A 17,875-nucleotide genomic window follows, 5' to 3' on the forward strand; every position below is an offset into this window, starting at 1 on the left:
GGATGGACTCCATCATGAGTTGAACTCCTCACACTTGACTACAAGGTTAAAAGTCATGCACTCTATCAATTGAACTAGACGGATCATATTTTCATGTATAAGTTTTTATTATGGTCAAATATAAAATCAGTAAAATGACACCCATTAAGAGGCTCAAACACTCCATAACAAGGTAAAGAGCCTTGTACCCAACTGAGCTCGATGAGTTTTGTTAGGTCGTTGCATGTTTACACAAATAAAAAAATATATGTATAAGTTTTAATTCAATCAAATCTAAAACCAGTTAAATGATGAACACAAATGGACTTGAACATTAACCACTAAAGCCTTGCGCTCTACCAAGAAAGCTAGAAGGACTATGTTTTCATAAAAAAATATGTATAAGTTTTTATTATGGTCAAATCTAAAATAAGTAAAATGACACCGATCAAGTGGCTCAAGGTAAAGAGCTCTTCACTCTACTAACTGAGTTAGATGAGTTTTGTTTTCATGAAATTTATTAAAATAATAATTAAGTTCACATTTTTAAACGAATAAAAAAAAATGATAAAACACAAACGCCCACCGAGGGGCTCGAACCCTCGACCACAAGGTTAAGAGCCTTGCGCTCTACCAACTGAGCTAGACGGGCTTTGTTTTTATGAATTTTACTATAATAATAATTAGTTTGTCACATGTTTGAACGAATAAAAAGATATATGTATTAGTTTTATTACTGTCAAATCTAAAACCACTAAATATGACGCCCACCGAGGGGCACGAACCCTCGACCACAAAGTTAAAGAGCATTGTGCTCTATTAGGCAGACTTTGAAAAAAACAAGAAGTGAAAAAAAATAAAGAATAAAGTGATATGAAATAAATAAAGATTGGATATATATGACAGAGAATTAGAGAATTAAACATTAAATATTCTTGCTAGCTAATGAAAAAAGTCTATACGGTTAACTAATTGAAAGGCTAATTAAAGTTGAAAATTCACGTTTGAATTTATCTTAATTCAACCGTTTACACATGGAAGACATCATTCCTATATATAACACCTCCTCCTTTGGATCCCATGCAAATCTTAAACGTAAGTGCCCTGTTACATGGACACATGTCTCTGTGACTTTTTTGCCACAACATTTCTGATTTCTTCTTAAACCGCTTAATTAATTAGTTTTCAAACAATGGGCTATGCATGTACTATAATACAAAATAAGCAAACAAACAAACCCTAAAAGAGTTTTGTTCACATTTGTTTGGACCGATCAAGGAAAGAGAGACGAGTGTTATTTGATTCCTTCTTCATTCATCTTGGCAAAAGGAAGAGACAGAAGTAAAATCATTTTGTTTCCCCACTTAGTTTTCTCTAATAATAATATAAATCTCAAATTAGCTCCATCTGTCAATGCGAAAAAAAATAATAGAGTTTATTATCTCTCACTAATAAGATTATACAAATATAAATAAAAATAAATTTAATAAAAAAAATAGAATGATTTTAAATCATGTATTCACTATTTCAAATATTTAATAAATCATGAATAATATATTGAAATAAAAAAAAGTAAATTCTTCTTATTCCACATTTTATCCACCGATCATAATCGACCTTGTAAACATTAAAATTATACCCAACTAATTAATAATTTTAAAAATAATTATTTTGATAACATAAAATTAAAATAATTAAAACAAAAGCCAACACCTATTTAAATAATTAATTAGATTAATTATTGTGATAATTAAATCTTAATTAATTAAGAATAATGGCTAAAAAAAATAAAAAAAATAATTTGGGATAGATGTTGTACTTATTTTATCTCAAATTAACCATTTTATCCCAAATAAATGGTTCATTTAACCCAAAAATATAAAAAATAAATAATTTGACAAAATATGTTATATTTATTTTAAATATTTTATATATTTTCAAAGATTTAAAAATAAAGAAAAAAAAGTGAAAAAAAATTCAATTTCAAAAAAACCTTTAAGGTTAAGTAAAATAAATAAATATGTGATTTAGTGCAACTGAAACCCAAAAAAATCATTTCAAGAGAGTCACATATCAGATAGGCGCTGAAATCATCAAACACTCAAGAGCTGTCTACATTGCCACTGCAACGAAGCAAATGTGCGCCTGCAAAGCATCGGATCGACTAACGCGTGCATCAACACCGTTAACCAAAACGTGACGCAATGCTCCATTGCGAACGAACGCCAATGAAGCATCCCGCATCCGATTTTTCGCCCAAAACAACGTTGTTTCGTCCTGGTTTGTCATCTTCCTCGCAATGTCGAGCTGATAAGAAAATCAACCATCTTTGATTTTTTAAAGATGGAACTCTGCCATTTCTCCACCTTTTCACCTCGTTCAAAAGTTGAAATGATCACCCTAATTCGGTGATCATATCCCTTACGCCTATGAGCATCATTGCTGCTTACACGGGCGATTGACCGAAAAACAACAAAAGACTATCAATGGTCTTTTGACTAAATAAAGTTCACTTGATCAATGAAATGACCTTTGGAGGCTATAAATACCCTTTAATCAATCTGAAGGCAATAGATGAACTCTCAAGCCTCAATCAAAAAAATTCAGAAATCCGCCAATAAAGTTTCAAGCTACTAGATTTTCGGAAATTCTGTGTAAGGTCTTAAAACTTGGATCTAGACATCCCCAAAAATTCCCTAAGGTCTAAGAAGTATTCTTCAACTCTTGGTAAACTTTCAATCATCCTCTATATCGAATTACCAGTTTGAATTAGAATTTTTACATTTTTATTTTGACAGTTTTGTATACTATCTGGTTATTCGAAAATCCTTGATTGGGAAACGATCTCAGGATCATTTATGAGTTTTCTGCAATCCACTGTGGTATTTTAACTGATGATAGATGTATGCGCAATGGTCTTATCTCAGTTAGTCAATGTCGTCTGTGTCTTAAGGATGTAGAGACGCATCCTCATCTCCTTTTACATTGTAATGATGTCGCTAGTATTTGGAGTCTTTTTTGAAGTATTACTGGTATTCATTATTAGGTTATGCCGAAAACCATTGGTGCGTGTTGGGAAACATGGATTGAGGCAGCTAGATTTGAAAGCCTAAAACAATGGGGTTATATCTCCATTATTTTCTAGTGGGTAATTTGGTTTGAGAGAAATCGTAAAATATTTATCAATCTCAAACGACCGTTGCGGATCCTTCATAATGCTATCATCCTACTTTATATGTGGTTCAATGTGGGAAGCCAACAAATTCAGTTGGAGAACTCATTGCCCTTTTCGAAGATCTTCACACACGTTAATTTTGTATTATTTGTGTGATTTTTCCCCATAAATGTAATGTTTTTATCGCAATGTTTAAACGACTATCCATTTCATAATATAATTGTATAAATCATTTTTTAAAAATAAAATAAAATTTTCTCTTTTATTTATTTAGGAAGCCCAAAATCATTAAAAACAACTTCAATTTTAGATTTTTTAATGGAAAACAAACTTGAGATATTTGACTAAGTCTTTTATTATTTAAAACACCCTAATGGGTTGATTCTTACTTATAAATGATTGTAAGCAAAAGCTTTATTATAAATTTACTAAAATTTTCTTTTCTTCCGCTTCCACTATAACCATACAATTGCAAATACCAGTATACAAAATTGATAATTCAGTAAAAGAATATAAGAGAATAAAAATAAACACTCCAATGGTTCCTATCAAAACGTTAACTGAACTAATTAAAAACTATTCGATGATTCCTCTAATGCAATCCAAACCTATTTTTCCAATCCGATTTCTGTTTGCACTTTTTGTATTGGCATATTATTATTTATCTCTTATTGACCACGATTATCCAACAGTTTTGGAATCGAACTTAAAAATAATTGATTTTTTAAGCCTATTTCATTTTGTAACATTAATTAACAACTTTAAAATAGTATGTGCTATATTTCTCACTTTAGTAGCTTTCTTGCTATCCGTTATCACTAAATTCAATAAACAGACCAAAATTAGTAGAGTTAGTTGGGGAGTTAATCGGTCTACTCGAGGATTTACGAACTCGTTAATTTATTGAGTTTTATTTTTTATTTTTCTTTTCATGTCATGTCACTACAACAAAACATACTTTCAGCGATCCTTATATGCCAACCCATATTAAGCGTGAGTATAAATTAAAAGAAATTTTTTTTTGCCAACCTTTATATATATACCACCACCTTTATTTTTTTTACATACCAACTTTGTAACTTTGTTAAAACCTTATAATTTAAATATTCTAAATTTTAATAATTTTTATGTTTTATTTTTAAACTTTGTAAATATTTTATTTTAATTTTTTAATTTTTTTAAAATTAAATTTGACTTAAAATTTTGTTAACATTAAAATTTAATTAATATTTTTTATATAACATAATTTTAAAACTTTTTATAGTATTATTAATATATGTCTTTTATTTAATTATTATTTAAATTTAATTAAAAGTAAAATATGAGAGAGTTCAGTAGTTTCTGAAGTGTTAATATGACATTTATCCCACATTGGAGAAAAAGAGAAGTTTTGGTATATAAAATATGAGAGAGTTCATTAATTTTTGAAGTGTTTTTAAGGTTATAATGTCCTGGACTATGGGTTCACACGAAGGGTTTATGGTTATGTTCATTAGGAAGATTAAGGGCAAATGTGATAATAGTAGAGATAAAAAAATAACATCTAAAATGAAAATAGAAAAAAACAAATTTTAAAAAATAGTTTAAAAATAAAATAGACTTTTAGCAACGTTTTTTAATTTTGCCAACGCTTAAATAAGCGTTGTTAAAACTTTCGCCTTTCGGCAACGCTTGTACCGACGCTTAAATAAGCGTGGTAAAAACTTGCGCCCACCCTGCTTCTGGCGACGCAAGAATAAGTGTCGGTAATGTTTTTAGCGACGCTTTTAAAGGTTGGCAGAAGTCTTTTTAAGCGTCGCCGAAAGTCATTTTTGTTGTAGTTTGTTTTGTCGTTATGTTTAAACAATTTTTTTTCATTTTTAATATATATGGATTTTTTTAAAAAAAAAGAGCAATGATAGAGAGAGCGATGCTAGAGCAGCGATCCCCACACCTGTCAGCCATGTAGAAAAAATAAGGCACAATGGAAAAAAAATTATTATGTAAAAAGTTAGAGAGAGAAAACCATGTTCGGGACAGAATGCTCCCAAGCATGACTTTCTCTCTCTAAATTTTTATCTATGATAATTTTTTTTTCTCACCGTGACATATTTTTTCCACGTGACTGTCAGGTAAGGGTTACTGTGGAGTCGCTGCTCCAATGTCACTCTCTCTATCATTATTAAAATAAATAAATTATGTTTTTCTAAAAGTTTAACTCTTGAGTTTAATTATAATCATTAAACTTATAGAGTGAATAACTAATTAATTAAATTAAGTTAATTTTATATTAAATTATTATATATCTCTATATAAATTTGTAAATACTCAAGAAGAATGAGTAATTCTCCAAAAAATTCTGATTAAAAAAATTGCTTATTTTCTTACCATCAAATTGCTTACTATTCTTAATAAGTAAAAATAAATAAAGAAGTTGTATATGCATTTAGGGTGAAATGTGAAAACTTAAATTTTAAATTCTTAAGTTAATATATATATATACTTTCGTCTTAATAGATTTGAAAATGTTATAAAATAGAGACTATAATCTTTTATAACTATTTTCAATAAATAATATTAAAATTGATTATGATATATTTGGATTAATGGACTCAAATGTTAACATTACGGAAAGAGAGAAGAGAAATGACTGTGAGAAGGAAATGTAATGCCACAATTTGATTGACTGAAACATTTTTTTTTCTCTCCTCTTTTTGCTCTCATTTTCCTTTATCCAGCAATGAGGCATTGCTAACACATATACCGACCGACGCAGGATTAAGTGCTGACGTGTCTTTTAGCGACGGTTCAGTGCGTCGATGTGTTTTTTAGCGACGGTTTAATGCGTCGGCAAAAACCTTATTTAGGGTCGTCAAAAATGAAATTTGTTGGAGTGGATGGTCTTTGTTAGTTATCTAAGGGATTTCTCTACATCATCATAAATTTAATAGCTAATAATCATTTTTTAAGTTCTCTAATTTTTTTGGCAATTCCCTTGTAACTTATTAGTGCAACTTCTTATCCAATATTATAATTAAATTGTCATTTTTAGCATACTTAAGCTCGTTTAAATTTAAATAATAACAGTTTTTGAGTAAATAACATGATTATAAACTATTAAAAATGAAACGTGCAAATTTGCTAACATAAAAGTGTTGAAAATAAGGTTGGATTTGTAATTTTTCCCAATCTCCAACTAATCATGTAAGTAAGACTTTTTCACCTAAAATAATATGAGTAATTAATATATTCAACTTAGAAAATAATTTTTTTCCCTATTTCATGAGTATTTAAACATAAATAATATGAAAACAAAAAAAACAAAAACACATTACTAAAATAATAGGTTACATACCACATAGACAACACAACCACATACATATATATGAACCCCAAAAGACACTGACAAATCACTTTCACTTCTTCAAAGCTCGAGTCTATCTTTAACAAATCATGTACCTAAGACTTTTTTTATCGAGCCCAAGAGATCAGTTTCCCTTATTTGACCATTACATAACATAATATATTTGACACAAATAAACATAAAGACGAACACATAAACATCGACACAACACACACTTAAGCAGATAACTTATTTTCTAAAGATCGTTATTGTACCAATAAACTCCCTTGTTCTTGCTATTCTGGTCCGACTCGAGATAAATACACTTTCCCACATCCCTCCAAAATGCTCTAATAAACGGAGTGCCATCAAACAAATAGTACTTCCCCAATACCGGCCTAAGCGCCTCTGTCGCTTCCTTGGCATGATAATGCGACATCGTGGAGAACAAATGATGGACTACGTGGGTGTCCGTTACATTATGAAACACCTTATTCAATATTCCAAAATCACGGTCAACAGTCGACAGGGCTCCCCTGAGCCAGTCCCACTCGGAAACGTCGTAACGGGGAAGCGTCGGGTGCGTGTGCTGTAGGAACGTGATGGTGATGATAAGCGCGTTAAGGATCAAATAAGGCCCGCCATAAACACATGCCAACCATACAAAGCCCTTTGCAACGCCGATCCTATACAAGATGTAATAAGCCAAGCCAATCCCCACGTCGGAAACAAGTATCTGCAGCCTCTCGCGGTTGTTGAAGATCGGGGATTGAGGGTAGTAGTGGGACGCGAAGCGATCGTAAACACGGCCGTTTGCGTTGAACAAGAGGTACGTAGGCCATCCGACTAATAGCGCTCCGACTAGAGTGAAAAAACGACCGACAGGGTTGCCTAGGTATTTGGCAAACCACACCATTTCGTATTTGAATTTGGGCGGAAAGACCTCGTCGCGCTCTTTTGAGCCTGTGTTTGAGTGATGGCGGCGGTGGCTATATTTCCACGAGAAGAACGGGATCAATTGTGATGAGTGAAGGAAGAAACCGACGGTATCATCCACCCATTGGTAATCGCTAAAGGCATGGTGACCGCATTCATGACCAATGACCAATATACCGAGTTGAACACAACCTTGACAAATCCAATACAAAGGCCATGCCACAACACGATAGTATTGGGGTAGGAGGGGTATGTAAGTGGCCGCGACGTAATATAAAAAGGATAAGATAGCGAGATCGTGAAAAACGTAATAGAAAGATCGAATAAGAGAACGTTCAAAGCAATGGGGCGGGACGGCTTTCTTGAGATCGCTTAGTGTAAATGGAGGTGTCTCATGTGGAACTCTCTTGTCATACTCGGAATTGGTTCTTTTTCGATGTGTCATGCTAGGTGCAACTTCTCCCATATTAATTGTTTCCACCAACCTAGCTAATTTGATCAATAAATTGAGAAAATATCATAAAGAACACATTTAATCAAATGATCAGAAATAATTAAGCAAATAGATAGATATAAACACATACCAAATTTATTTCCTCTGAGCGGTCAAGTAATTAATATTAAGGTGTGAGGTTTACTCATAGAAGTTCATTCCTATAAATAACACCTCCTTTTGGACCCCCACTCTCATGCAAGCTTAAACGTAGCTGCACTATTACATGGACACGTACGTTCTTATGTACTGCATATTCTGCCAAAAGGATAATATTAAATTTCTTATCTTAATTTGTTGCATTAGAAGACTATAGTACTATTCTTGCATTAAATAAGGATGTAACGTATGTAAAATATGACTTATGTAACATATATGACTTTGTACTTTGTAGGAGTAGGTAATTAATGAGAGAGAGACCATTTTAGTAGTTGCACCCTCCGCCCATCCTCTTTTCCATAGTTTTAGGGATTTACTAAAGTTATAATTCTTAAATAAAACGTGTCAATTGACAAAATTTCTAACTAATTCATTTAATTAAAAAAATCGTTTAAGTATGCACGATAAAAACATGAGAGTAAATATTAATTAAAATAACAATTTATTGACTCAAAAGTCTTCAAACAATTAGATAAGGGTCTCTACCCGAATACATAAGTTTTCCGGATCTAATCTCCAACATCGTCGATTATGGCATTGTGAATAATCTTTAACGGCATACTTTGGTTTTAAATGTTTCCAATTTTTTCCAACCAGATAATACACTAGACAATTATAGGGATATAAGTCTATCTTCTAAAAGACTAAGTCTCGTTCTTTTAGCCGCTCCATCCATGCCTCCCAATAGTCATTGACGGTCTACTGCATAACTCATTGAATTCCGATTAAATTTCATAAAAGACTACATATACGCGCAACAACGTGACAATGTAAAAACAGATGAGAATACATATCGACCTCCTTGTAACACATATGACAACGACTCATAATAATTGCGTATTTTCACATACATCTATTATCAGTGATAATTCTTCTATGAATAACACATCAAAAAAAATATTGGTAGACATCTTAGACTCCCATAATTTTTCTCAACGAAAATCAATTGAGCTCAATTTTATTTAACAAAATGAGCTAATTAATTAAGTGATTAGCATGATGAGTGTTGAATGAGTTAACTGTTCTTGTTCAAAATTTACAAGCTTGGTAAACATCTTGAGTAATGTTTTTGTATTCTTTTTCTTCTTATTTTCATGTTATGTGATATTATTATTTTATTTTCTCATATTATTTTCTTTGAATTATTTGATCAAAGAAAAAATAATATTAAATAGATTAAACTATATATTTATATAAGAAAATAAGATTAACATAATTTATTTATTTATTTTTTATTTGCTATTATAAATTTATAATACAATTAGAAAAATATTGTTACAATATTTTGGAGACTTTTAGACAAATATTGACTAGTTGAAATTTATTTAACAACAACCATACATTTTAGAAAGCTGGAGTATTTGCTTTGAAAGCACCACTTTTGGTCTAGTTCTATATTTGTTAAAGTTTCGAAGGATCGAGTATTATATTAATTTGTGTCATAAATTGTGATATAATATATGCTCTGATTTTCTAATAATATTTTCTCTTTTAAATAACATAGTCAAATTTTATATTTTTGAACCACGTTAAATTTCTATCTTTTTTATTTACGTAATTTTTCGCAATCTAATCAAACAAGTTCAAATTAAATTATTCAGATATTCCCCAACTTAATGTTTTTTTCTAAAAGATTAGTACAATCTCAATAATCATAATATCTCGTCCTAACTTAAAGCATTTTTAGCTGGAATTGAACATGTATTTGTACTTGAAAATTGATCACTATGATAGTCGGAATGTATGAGCAACAAAAGAACCACCAACAAATAAAAGTATTATTCGGAATATACAAAATATGAATGAAAAATTTGATGCAGTTAAAAAGATACCACACCGAATAAAATATAACAAACTTAAATTTGAGTGATGAAAAAAAATAAGAAACCTACTATTAAATAAGTCATTAAATTGACAAGAATAAAATGATTTTTTAAGAGTTTTTTTTAAAAATGTATTTATATATATCTAAAATAAACGGTTAAAAATTATGTTTTCCTAAAATTTCAACTCTTGTGTTTATAATCATTAAGTTTATAAAGTAAATAACTAATTAACTAAATTAAGTTAATTTTATATTAAATTATTATATATCTCTATATCATTTTAAAAATATTACAAAAATCAAATGAAATAAAAATTACTATGGCGAGATATTCAATCTTTGGACCATTAAATTGGAGCAGGATCTTCTGTTGCCCAAATCCCCTGTTCCTCTTACAAGGGAGGGTAAAAGTGGATTTTTTTGTGAAAAGATTATTTTGTCCCTCCCTTTGTAAGAAGGAACATGGGATATTTAGCAACAGAAGATCCTGAGTGCATTAAATTAAGTTAATTTTATTGATTTTACATTAAATTATTAATTAATATATATATATATATATTATATCATACCAAAGGGTTATCAAGTAATTTTAAGTGTGAGTTTTACACATGGAAGTTCATTCCTATATATGTTACACCTCTTTTAGACCCCACTATTCTTCATGCAAAGCTTAAAAGTAACTTCACTATTACATGAACACATGTTATGTGCCTATTTTTGTCATTTCATCCCACCATTAGGTATATAATATCTAGGTATATAATATCTAAACCTTGTTGTTATAACGGAACGCGTGAGAATGATGTAAACAATAAACAAACAAAGATTTAACGTGGTTCACCAAGATAGAACTTGGCTACGTCCACCTATAATTGAGAAGATTATTTACAAAGATGATATAACAAACTAGGATTATAACACGAGTTTATATAACACTCAGTCCCCTGAAACCCTAATACAAAAACCCTAACAAATAGAGAATTGGGCCGGCCCATTAAAAAGGCTCAACTATTCAAGTCTATTCAACAAATCTTTACCTTGACTTGAATTCTCTCAGATGTCCCAGGTGCATTAGTCAATGCCTAGATGGCCCAGATGCACTCGCCGGTGCCAGATGGCCCAGATGTATTAGTCAATACTAGATGACCTAGATGCATTCGTCAATACCAGATGGCCTAGATGCATTAGTCAATGTCCGAATGACCCAGATACCTTAGTCAATGCCCAGATGGCCCAGATGCATTAGTCAATGTCTAGATGTTCAATCTTCTCTATCTCTCTATTCTTTTTGGGAAAATCTCTCTCTCTCTCTTTTCTAAAGTTGCCCCTAGGGCAACTAACAGTTTCTGACGTTAAGTAAGTCCAAACAATGTTGGAACTTGCTATGAGGAATTGGCTGGGTGAACAAATCAGTAGGATTGTCAGCAGTTCCTACCTTTTTCACCTTTATCCTCTTCTTGGTCCTTAGGAAATGATATCGCACGTCAATATGCTTAGTCCGTTCATGATGAACTTGATCTTTGGCTAAGCATATAACACCCAGACTGTCACAAAAGATAGTTGCTTGATCCTGATGTAGGCCCAGATCATTAATTAGTCCTTTCAGCCATATTCTCTCTTTAGCAACTTCTGTTAATGCCATGTACTCTGTTTATGTTGTAGACAAAGTCACAGTAGGTTGTAGAGTCGCTTTCCAACTAACAACTGAGCCCCTAAGAGTAAATACATAACCAGTCATAGATCTCCTACTATCAACGTCTCCTACATAATCAAAATCTGAATACCCAGTAATCAAACATTTTGTATCACCTCCATATATGAGACCAACACCGAAAATTCCCCGTAGATACCTGAATATCCTCTTCACAGCTTGTCAATGCTCCTTCCCTAGTTATGCCATAAATCTGCTCATAACACTCATTGCCTGTGTCAGATCTGGTCTTGTACAAATCATAGCATACATCAAACTCTCTACTGCACCAGAATAATGAACTCGAGTCATATACTTTTTCTCTTCATCTGTTTGAGGAGCAAACAAAGTAGTAAGATGAATATTAGTAGCACATGGTGTATCTATAGGTTTAGCAGATGACATCCCAAACCTTACAACACCTTCTCAATGTAACCTTTTTGTGATAAGAAAAGTTTCTTCTGCCCTCTATCTCTAAGAATCTCCATTCCTAGAATTTTCCGAGCTGCTCCTGGATCTTTCATCTCAAACTCAGCATTTAGAAAATCTTTTAGCTTCTGAACATCTAATTTTCTCTTTGCTGATACCAACATGTCATCTATATACAAGACTATATAGATGAATGAGTCATCCTTCAACTTGTTGTAGTACACACAACAATCATATGCACTCCTCTTATAGTTAAGAGACATAATAAAGTTGTCAAACCTCTTATACCACTGCCTTAAAGACTGTTTAAGTTCGTATAAAGACTTCTTCAACTTGTAAACATATTTTTCCTTTCCTGGAACTTGGAAACCTTATGGCTGAGTCATGTATATTTCTTCATCTAGCTCTCCATGTAGAAAGGTTGTTTTCACATCATGTTGTTCGAGCTCCAAATCCTGACGTGTCACTATTGCTAGTAACACCCTGATAGAAGTATGTTTGACTATTGGTGAGAAAATTTCGTTATAGTATACTCCTTCCTTCTGATTGAACCCCCTTGCAACAACTCGAGCCTTAAACTTGACTCCTTCAACAACTGTTATACCTTCCTTTTTCTTGAAAACCCATTTGCAGGTAATAACCTTTCTCCCTGTAGGCAAAAAGACTAACTCCCAAGTATGATTTTTGTGAAGTGATTCCATCTTATCTCCCATTGCTGTGAACCACTGCGCAACTTCAAACCCGGATATAACTTCTTTGTAAGTGGATGGTATAGATATATTCACTTCCTCCTCAGCAACCTGTAGTGCATAACCAATCATATCTTCATAACAGTATCTCTGAGGTGGTCTAACTCCAATCCTCCTTAACCGACCTTCAACTATACTCTCATGAATAACTTCAGACGGTTGAGAATCTAATTGTTCAGGCTCTGGCAACTGACCCTCAACATGGGGTTCTTTTTCCTTTTGTAAAGTAGTTTCTAACTCCACCTGTTTGTTAACACTACTGCTTTCTGCTATAGATTTCTCAATAGAGTCAAGTATAGAGTTTTCATCAAAGATGACGTTTCTACTCAGAATAACTCTTTTTTTCAGATGGAGACCATATTTGTATCATTGTACACCATCTCCATAGCCCACAAATACTCCTTTCTTTGCTCTTGGCTCTAATTTACCGTCACTAACATGATAATAAACTGTGCAACCAAAGACTTTTAGACCCGAGTAATTAGCAGATTTTACAGACCATATCTCGTAAGGTGTTTTGCAGTTAATTCCGGTGTGAGGCCCACGATTTATTAAATAACATGATGTAGTCACCGCCGCTACCCAAAAACTTTTATCAAGCTTTGCATTAAAGAGCATGCACCTTGCTCTTTCTAGTAATGTCTGATTCATTCTTTCAGCTATACCGTTCTGCTGTGGCGTATGCCTTACCGTGTGATGCCGAGCAATCCCTGCATCTTTGCAGAACTGATTGAAATCAAATGAACAAAACTCCAGACCATTGTCAGTTCGTAACCTTTTGATTTTTTTTCCAGTTTGATTTTCCACCAACGTTTTCCATTCTTTGAAGTATCTAAAGGCTTCTCCTTTATTTCTCATGACAAACAACCAAGTAATCCTTGAGAAATCATCAATAATTGTCAAGAAGTATCTCTGACCTCCAATAGATTCAATGTTAGTTGAACCCCAACAATCTGAATGGATATAATCAAGTGCATCTTTTGTCGTGTGAATATCCTTTAGAAACTTGTTGCGATGTAGTTTCCCAAAAACACAATGCTCACAGAAGTTAAAACTCGTGATCTTGTGACCTCCAAGAAGATCCTCCTTTGTTAGGATCTGCATCCCCCTTTCACTCATATGACCAAGCCTCATATGCCAAAGTTTAGTCATATCATCCTTGTGAATCTCTAAGGATGCAACAGAAACAGTACCTGAGACAGTAGAGCCTTGCAAGAAATATAGAGTGCCATTCTTGACACCTTTCAGAATAACATCAAAACCCTTGCAGACATTCAGAACTCCACTTTCACCGTTGAACCAAAATCTTTTACTATCTAACATACTTAGAGATATCAAGTTCTTAGTGATAAGTGGAACATGTCTAACCTCATTTAATGTACAGAATCTACCATCGTGTGTCCTGATCTTGATTGAGCCAATCCCAACTACCTTACAAACAGAACTATTAGCCATAGAAACACTACCACCATCTACCTGTTTGTAAGATTCAAACCACTCTCTTCGAGAGCAAATATGATACGAAGCTCTAGAATCAAGAACCCATGCATCGGTTTAATGGGTATGACCATCTACCACTAGAGCAATGTCATCGTCAGATAATATATTATCTTTTGAAATAGCTGCAGAACCAGAATCAAATTTCTGGGGATTTTTTTCAAAGGGCATTCATTCTTCCAATGTCCTTTCTCTTTACAGTAATTGCAGATATCAGTCGGCTTAGGACCCTTTGAAGTAAACGATTTGTCGTGTTTCTTCTCTTTCCCTTGCCCATGACTTCTGCTGGTAAACAACCTTGAAGCTTGACTATCTGTAATTGTACCAGACTCCATATGACGTAGATCCCTTGAATGAAGGGCAGACCTGACATCTTCCAGACTTACTGTATCTTTCCCAACAATAAAAGACTAGACAAAATTTTCATATGATGGAGGCAAAGATACTAACAAGATTAATGCAGCATCTTCATCATCAACTTTAACATCAATATTTCTTAATTCTAACATAATAAAATATAATTGATCTAGGTGTTCTCTGATTTGCATACCTTCCTACATTCGTAGAGTGAACAAACGTTACTTTAGAAGCAACTTGTTGGTGAGTGACTTCGTCATATAGAGACTCTCTAACTTCAACCATAACCCAATGGCCTTCTCCTCCTCTGAGACCTTGATGATAATATCGTCTGCAAGACACAACATTATTGTTGAATGCGCCTTCTCCTCCAAAATGACCATCTCAGCGGTTATATTTGCTCCTGATGACACTTTCAGTGCCCCCCATAGGCCCTATTGTTTCAACGAAGCCCGCATCTTGATCTGCCATATGCTAAAACTGTTTCTCCCCGTGAACTTGTCGATTTTAATGTTCACTACTGTCATCTCAGTTGAAGAACAAACAATCGAATAGCCTAAAGCTCTGATACCAGTTTGTTATAACGGAACCTATGAGAATGACGTAAACAATAAAAAAACAGAGATTTAACGTGGTTCACCAAGATAAAACTTGACTACGTCCATCCAGAAGAGATAAATTATTATTGAGAAGATTGTTTACATAGATGATATAACAAACTAGGGTTATAACACGAATTTATATAACACTCGGTCCTCTGAAACCCTAATACAGAAACTCTAACAAATAGAGAATTGGGCCGGCCCATTAAAAAGACCCAACTATTCAAGTCTATTCAACACCTGTGATGCCCTCCATTTTCATTCAAAGCGTCACCGGTGAAAATCCAACCCGTAATATTTTGGTCTATTTTATCGACTTTTTTCACTAGGCCACCTTGGTAGAATACTTATATATTTATTTATAGGTGGTTACCTATCTTTTTTTATAAGTTTGGTCATGCAACATTAGAAAGGCCCATTAAAGAGGCAAGGCCACAAACCGACTATTGGAAAAGATGGGATGTAGGTGGAAGCAATGTAGTATAAGAAGGATAAGAAGATGTAGGTGGAAGGAATGTAGTATAAGAAGGATAAGAAGACGAGATCATGAATAAATAACCTAATTTGAAACTTATCTCTTTTCAGTCTGGTTAGGTTAACATATGGCCGGTCATATGCTACCATCAAACTTATAAAAAATAACAAACTTATTAATACATTTTTTTTTTGTTAATTTAATGTTGAAAATTAAACTCATAATCAATTCTTTAATATAACGGCCACTAATCCATCATTCATACATTCAACATTTATCATTACTTGCCTTTCCATCATCCTTACAAGTTCCATCCAACAATAAGTATTTTGTAGTTACAATAGCAATTAACACAATTTGTTAATTGGCTCATTAAAGTCATTAATGTTAATTGTAACAGTTAACAAATTTATTTTCATTTAATTTACATTGAATTTTATTTGGATTAATTTCACATTTGAATTTGATGTGAATTTAATTTGAATTTATTTCACTTTAATTCATGTTTGAATTTTATGTGATTTCTTTTGTACAAATATCACTTCCATTTAATTCCATTTAATTAATGAAATTAGATTAATTCCGGCACATAGATAATAAACATTGCTCATCAAATTAAATAGGTTTAAAACCTAAGGTGGATACTGTCATAAAGGGTCAAACTTTATGTATATTTTATTTAGACAATAAAGATGGCTTGGTTTCATTATAAATTCTAACCAAACATTTATTCAAAATATTCGATTTCGCAATATCTTTCTTAATTTGAGACAAATATCAGACTATAAAATTAAGTTTTAGGGTTAAAATGTTCATTTCTCAACACTAATAAATTGATTGATTTATTAGAATCAAATATTCCAAGTTTCAAGGTTGCTTACTATAAGTTACTATTCTTAATAAGTATGTCACCAAAGGTAGAAAGTTGATAAATTTGAAAGTTGATAAATTCCAAGGTCAAAGTTAACTTACCTCTAGTTCATGTCTTATTTTATTATTTAAATTCTTAGATAACTAATACATTATTTTTTCTTAAGATCAGAGTTTATTCTTAGTGACTATAGATGCCATTGAATTGTCAACTAGCATAACATAATAAAAATAAATTAAGAAGTTTTATATGCATTTAGGTGAAATGTGAAAACTTCAATTTCAAATTCTTAAGTTTATAAAGTCACTTATATATATGCAGTTATATAATTTTGCTTAATGGATTTGAAAATGTAATAAAATATTATTGTGGAGACTATAATCTTTTAACCATTTTCAATAAATAGTATCAAAACTGATTCTGATTTATTTGGATTAATGGGCTCACATGTTAACATATGAAAATACTAATTTAATTTTAATTTTAGCGGCACTTATATAAGCATCGCTAGACTTTACCGACGCTTAAATAGCGACGCTGGATTAAGCGTCGATGGATGTTTAGAGACTTTTTAATGCGTCGGTGAATGTTTAGAGACTTTTAATGCGTCGGAAAAGGTCTTTTTTAGGGTCGGCAAAAGTGAAATTTGTTGGCGTGGATGGTCTTTGTTTGTTATCTAAGGGTTGTCTCTACATCATCATAAATTTAATAGGCATTAACCAATTTTTAAGTTCGCTAAAATTTTGACAATCCTCTTAGAATTTATCGTAACTTATTGCCCAATATTAATTAAAATTTTCATTTTTAACCTACCCAAGCTCATTTAAACTTAAATAATATCAGTTTTTTGAGTAAGTAACATGATTATAAACTATTAAAAATGAAACGTTAAAATTTGCTAACATAAAAGTGTTGAAAATTCTAATACAAAATAAGGTTGGATTTGTAATTTTTCCCAATCTCCAAGTAACACTTTTTCACCTAAAATAATATATTCCACTTATAATCAAATCTAATTATTTAAGCAATTATTGGATATAGATCGAGCCAAAAAAAACTTAAGGAAAATATTTTTTTCCCCCTAGTTCATGAGTATTTAAACATAAATAACATGATAACAAAAAAAACAAAAACACATTACTAAAAATAGGTTGAGTACAACATACTTAACAACACAAACTACATTGACAAATCACTTCACTTCTTCAAAGCTCGAGTCTATCTTTAACAAATCATGTACCTAAGACTTTTTTTTATCGAGCCAAAGAGACCAGTTTTACCTTATTTGACCAATACATAACATAATATATTTGACA

At 32.1% G+C, this 17,875-nt stretch overlaps 1 protein-coding gene and 1 non-coding gene across 2 annotated transcripts in view; both read right to left on the reverse strand.

The window, feature by feature from the left end:
• Window positions 1–558: 558 nt before the first annotated feature.
• On the reverse strand, window positions 559–631 carry TRNAK-CUU. Its single transcript has one exon. It is a non-coding gene; the product is annotated as a tRNA-Lys (tRNA).
• A 6,018-nt stretch (window positions 632–6,649) lies between these two features.
• Window positions 6,650–17,875, reverse strand: part of LOC124920305 (delta(12) acyl-lipid conjugase (11E,13E-forming)-like) — a 39,119-nt gene continuing 27,893 nt past the window's right edge. The window contains exon 3 of the mRNA XM_047460771.1: window positions 6,650–7,784. Within this exon, the coding sequence (XP_047316727.1) occupies window positions 6,733–7,784 (1,052 nt within the window). The 3' untranslated portion in view covers window positions 6,650–6,732. The remainder of the gene's footprint in view (window positions 7,785–17,875) is intronic.

This window comes from Impatiens glandulifera, chromosome 1, assembly GCF_907164915.1.
Source record: "Impatiens glandulifera chromosome 1, dImpGla2.1, whole genome shotgun sequence".
Lineage (NCBI taxonomy): Eukaryota > Viridiplantae > Streptophyta > Magnoliopsida > Ericales > Balsaminaceae > Impatiens > Impatiens glandulifera.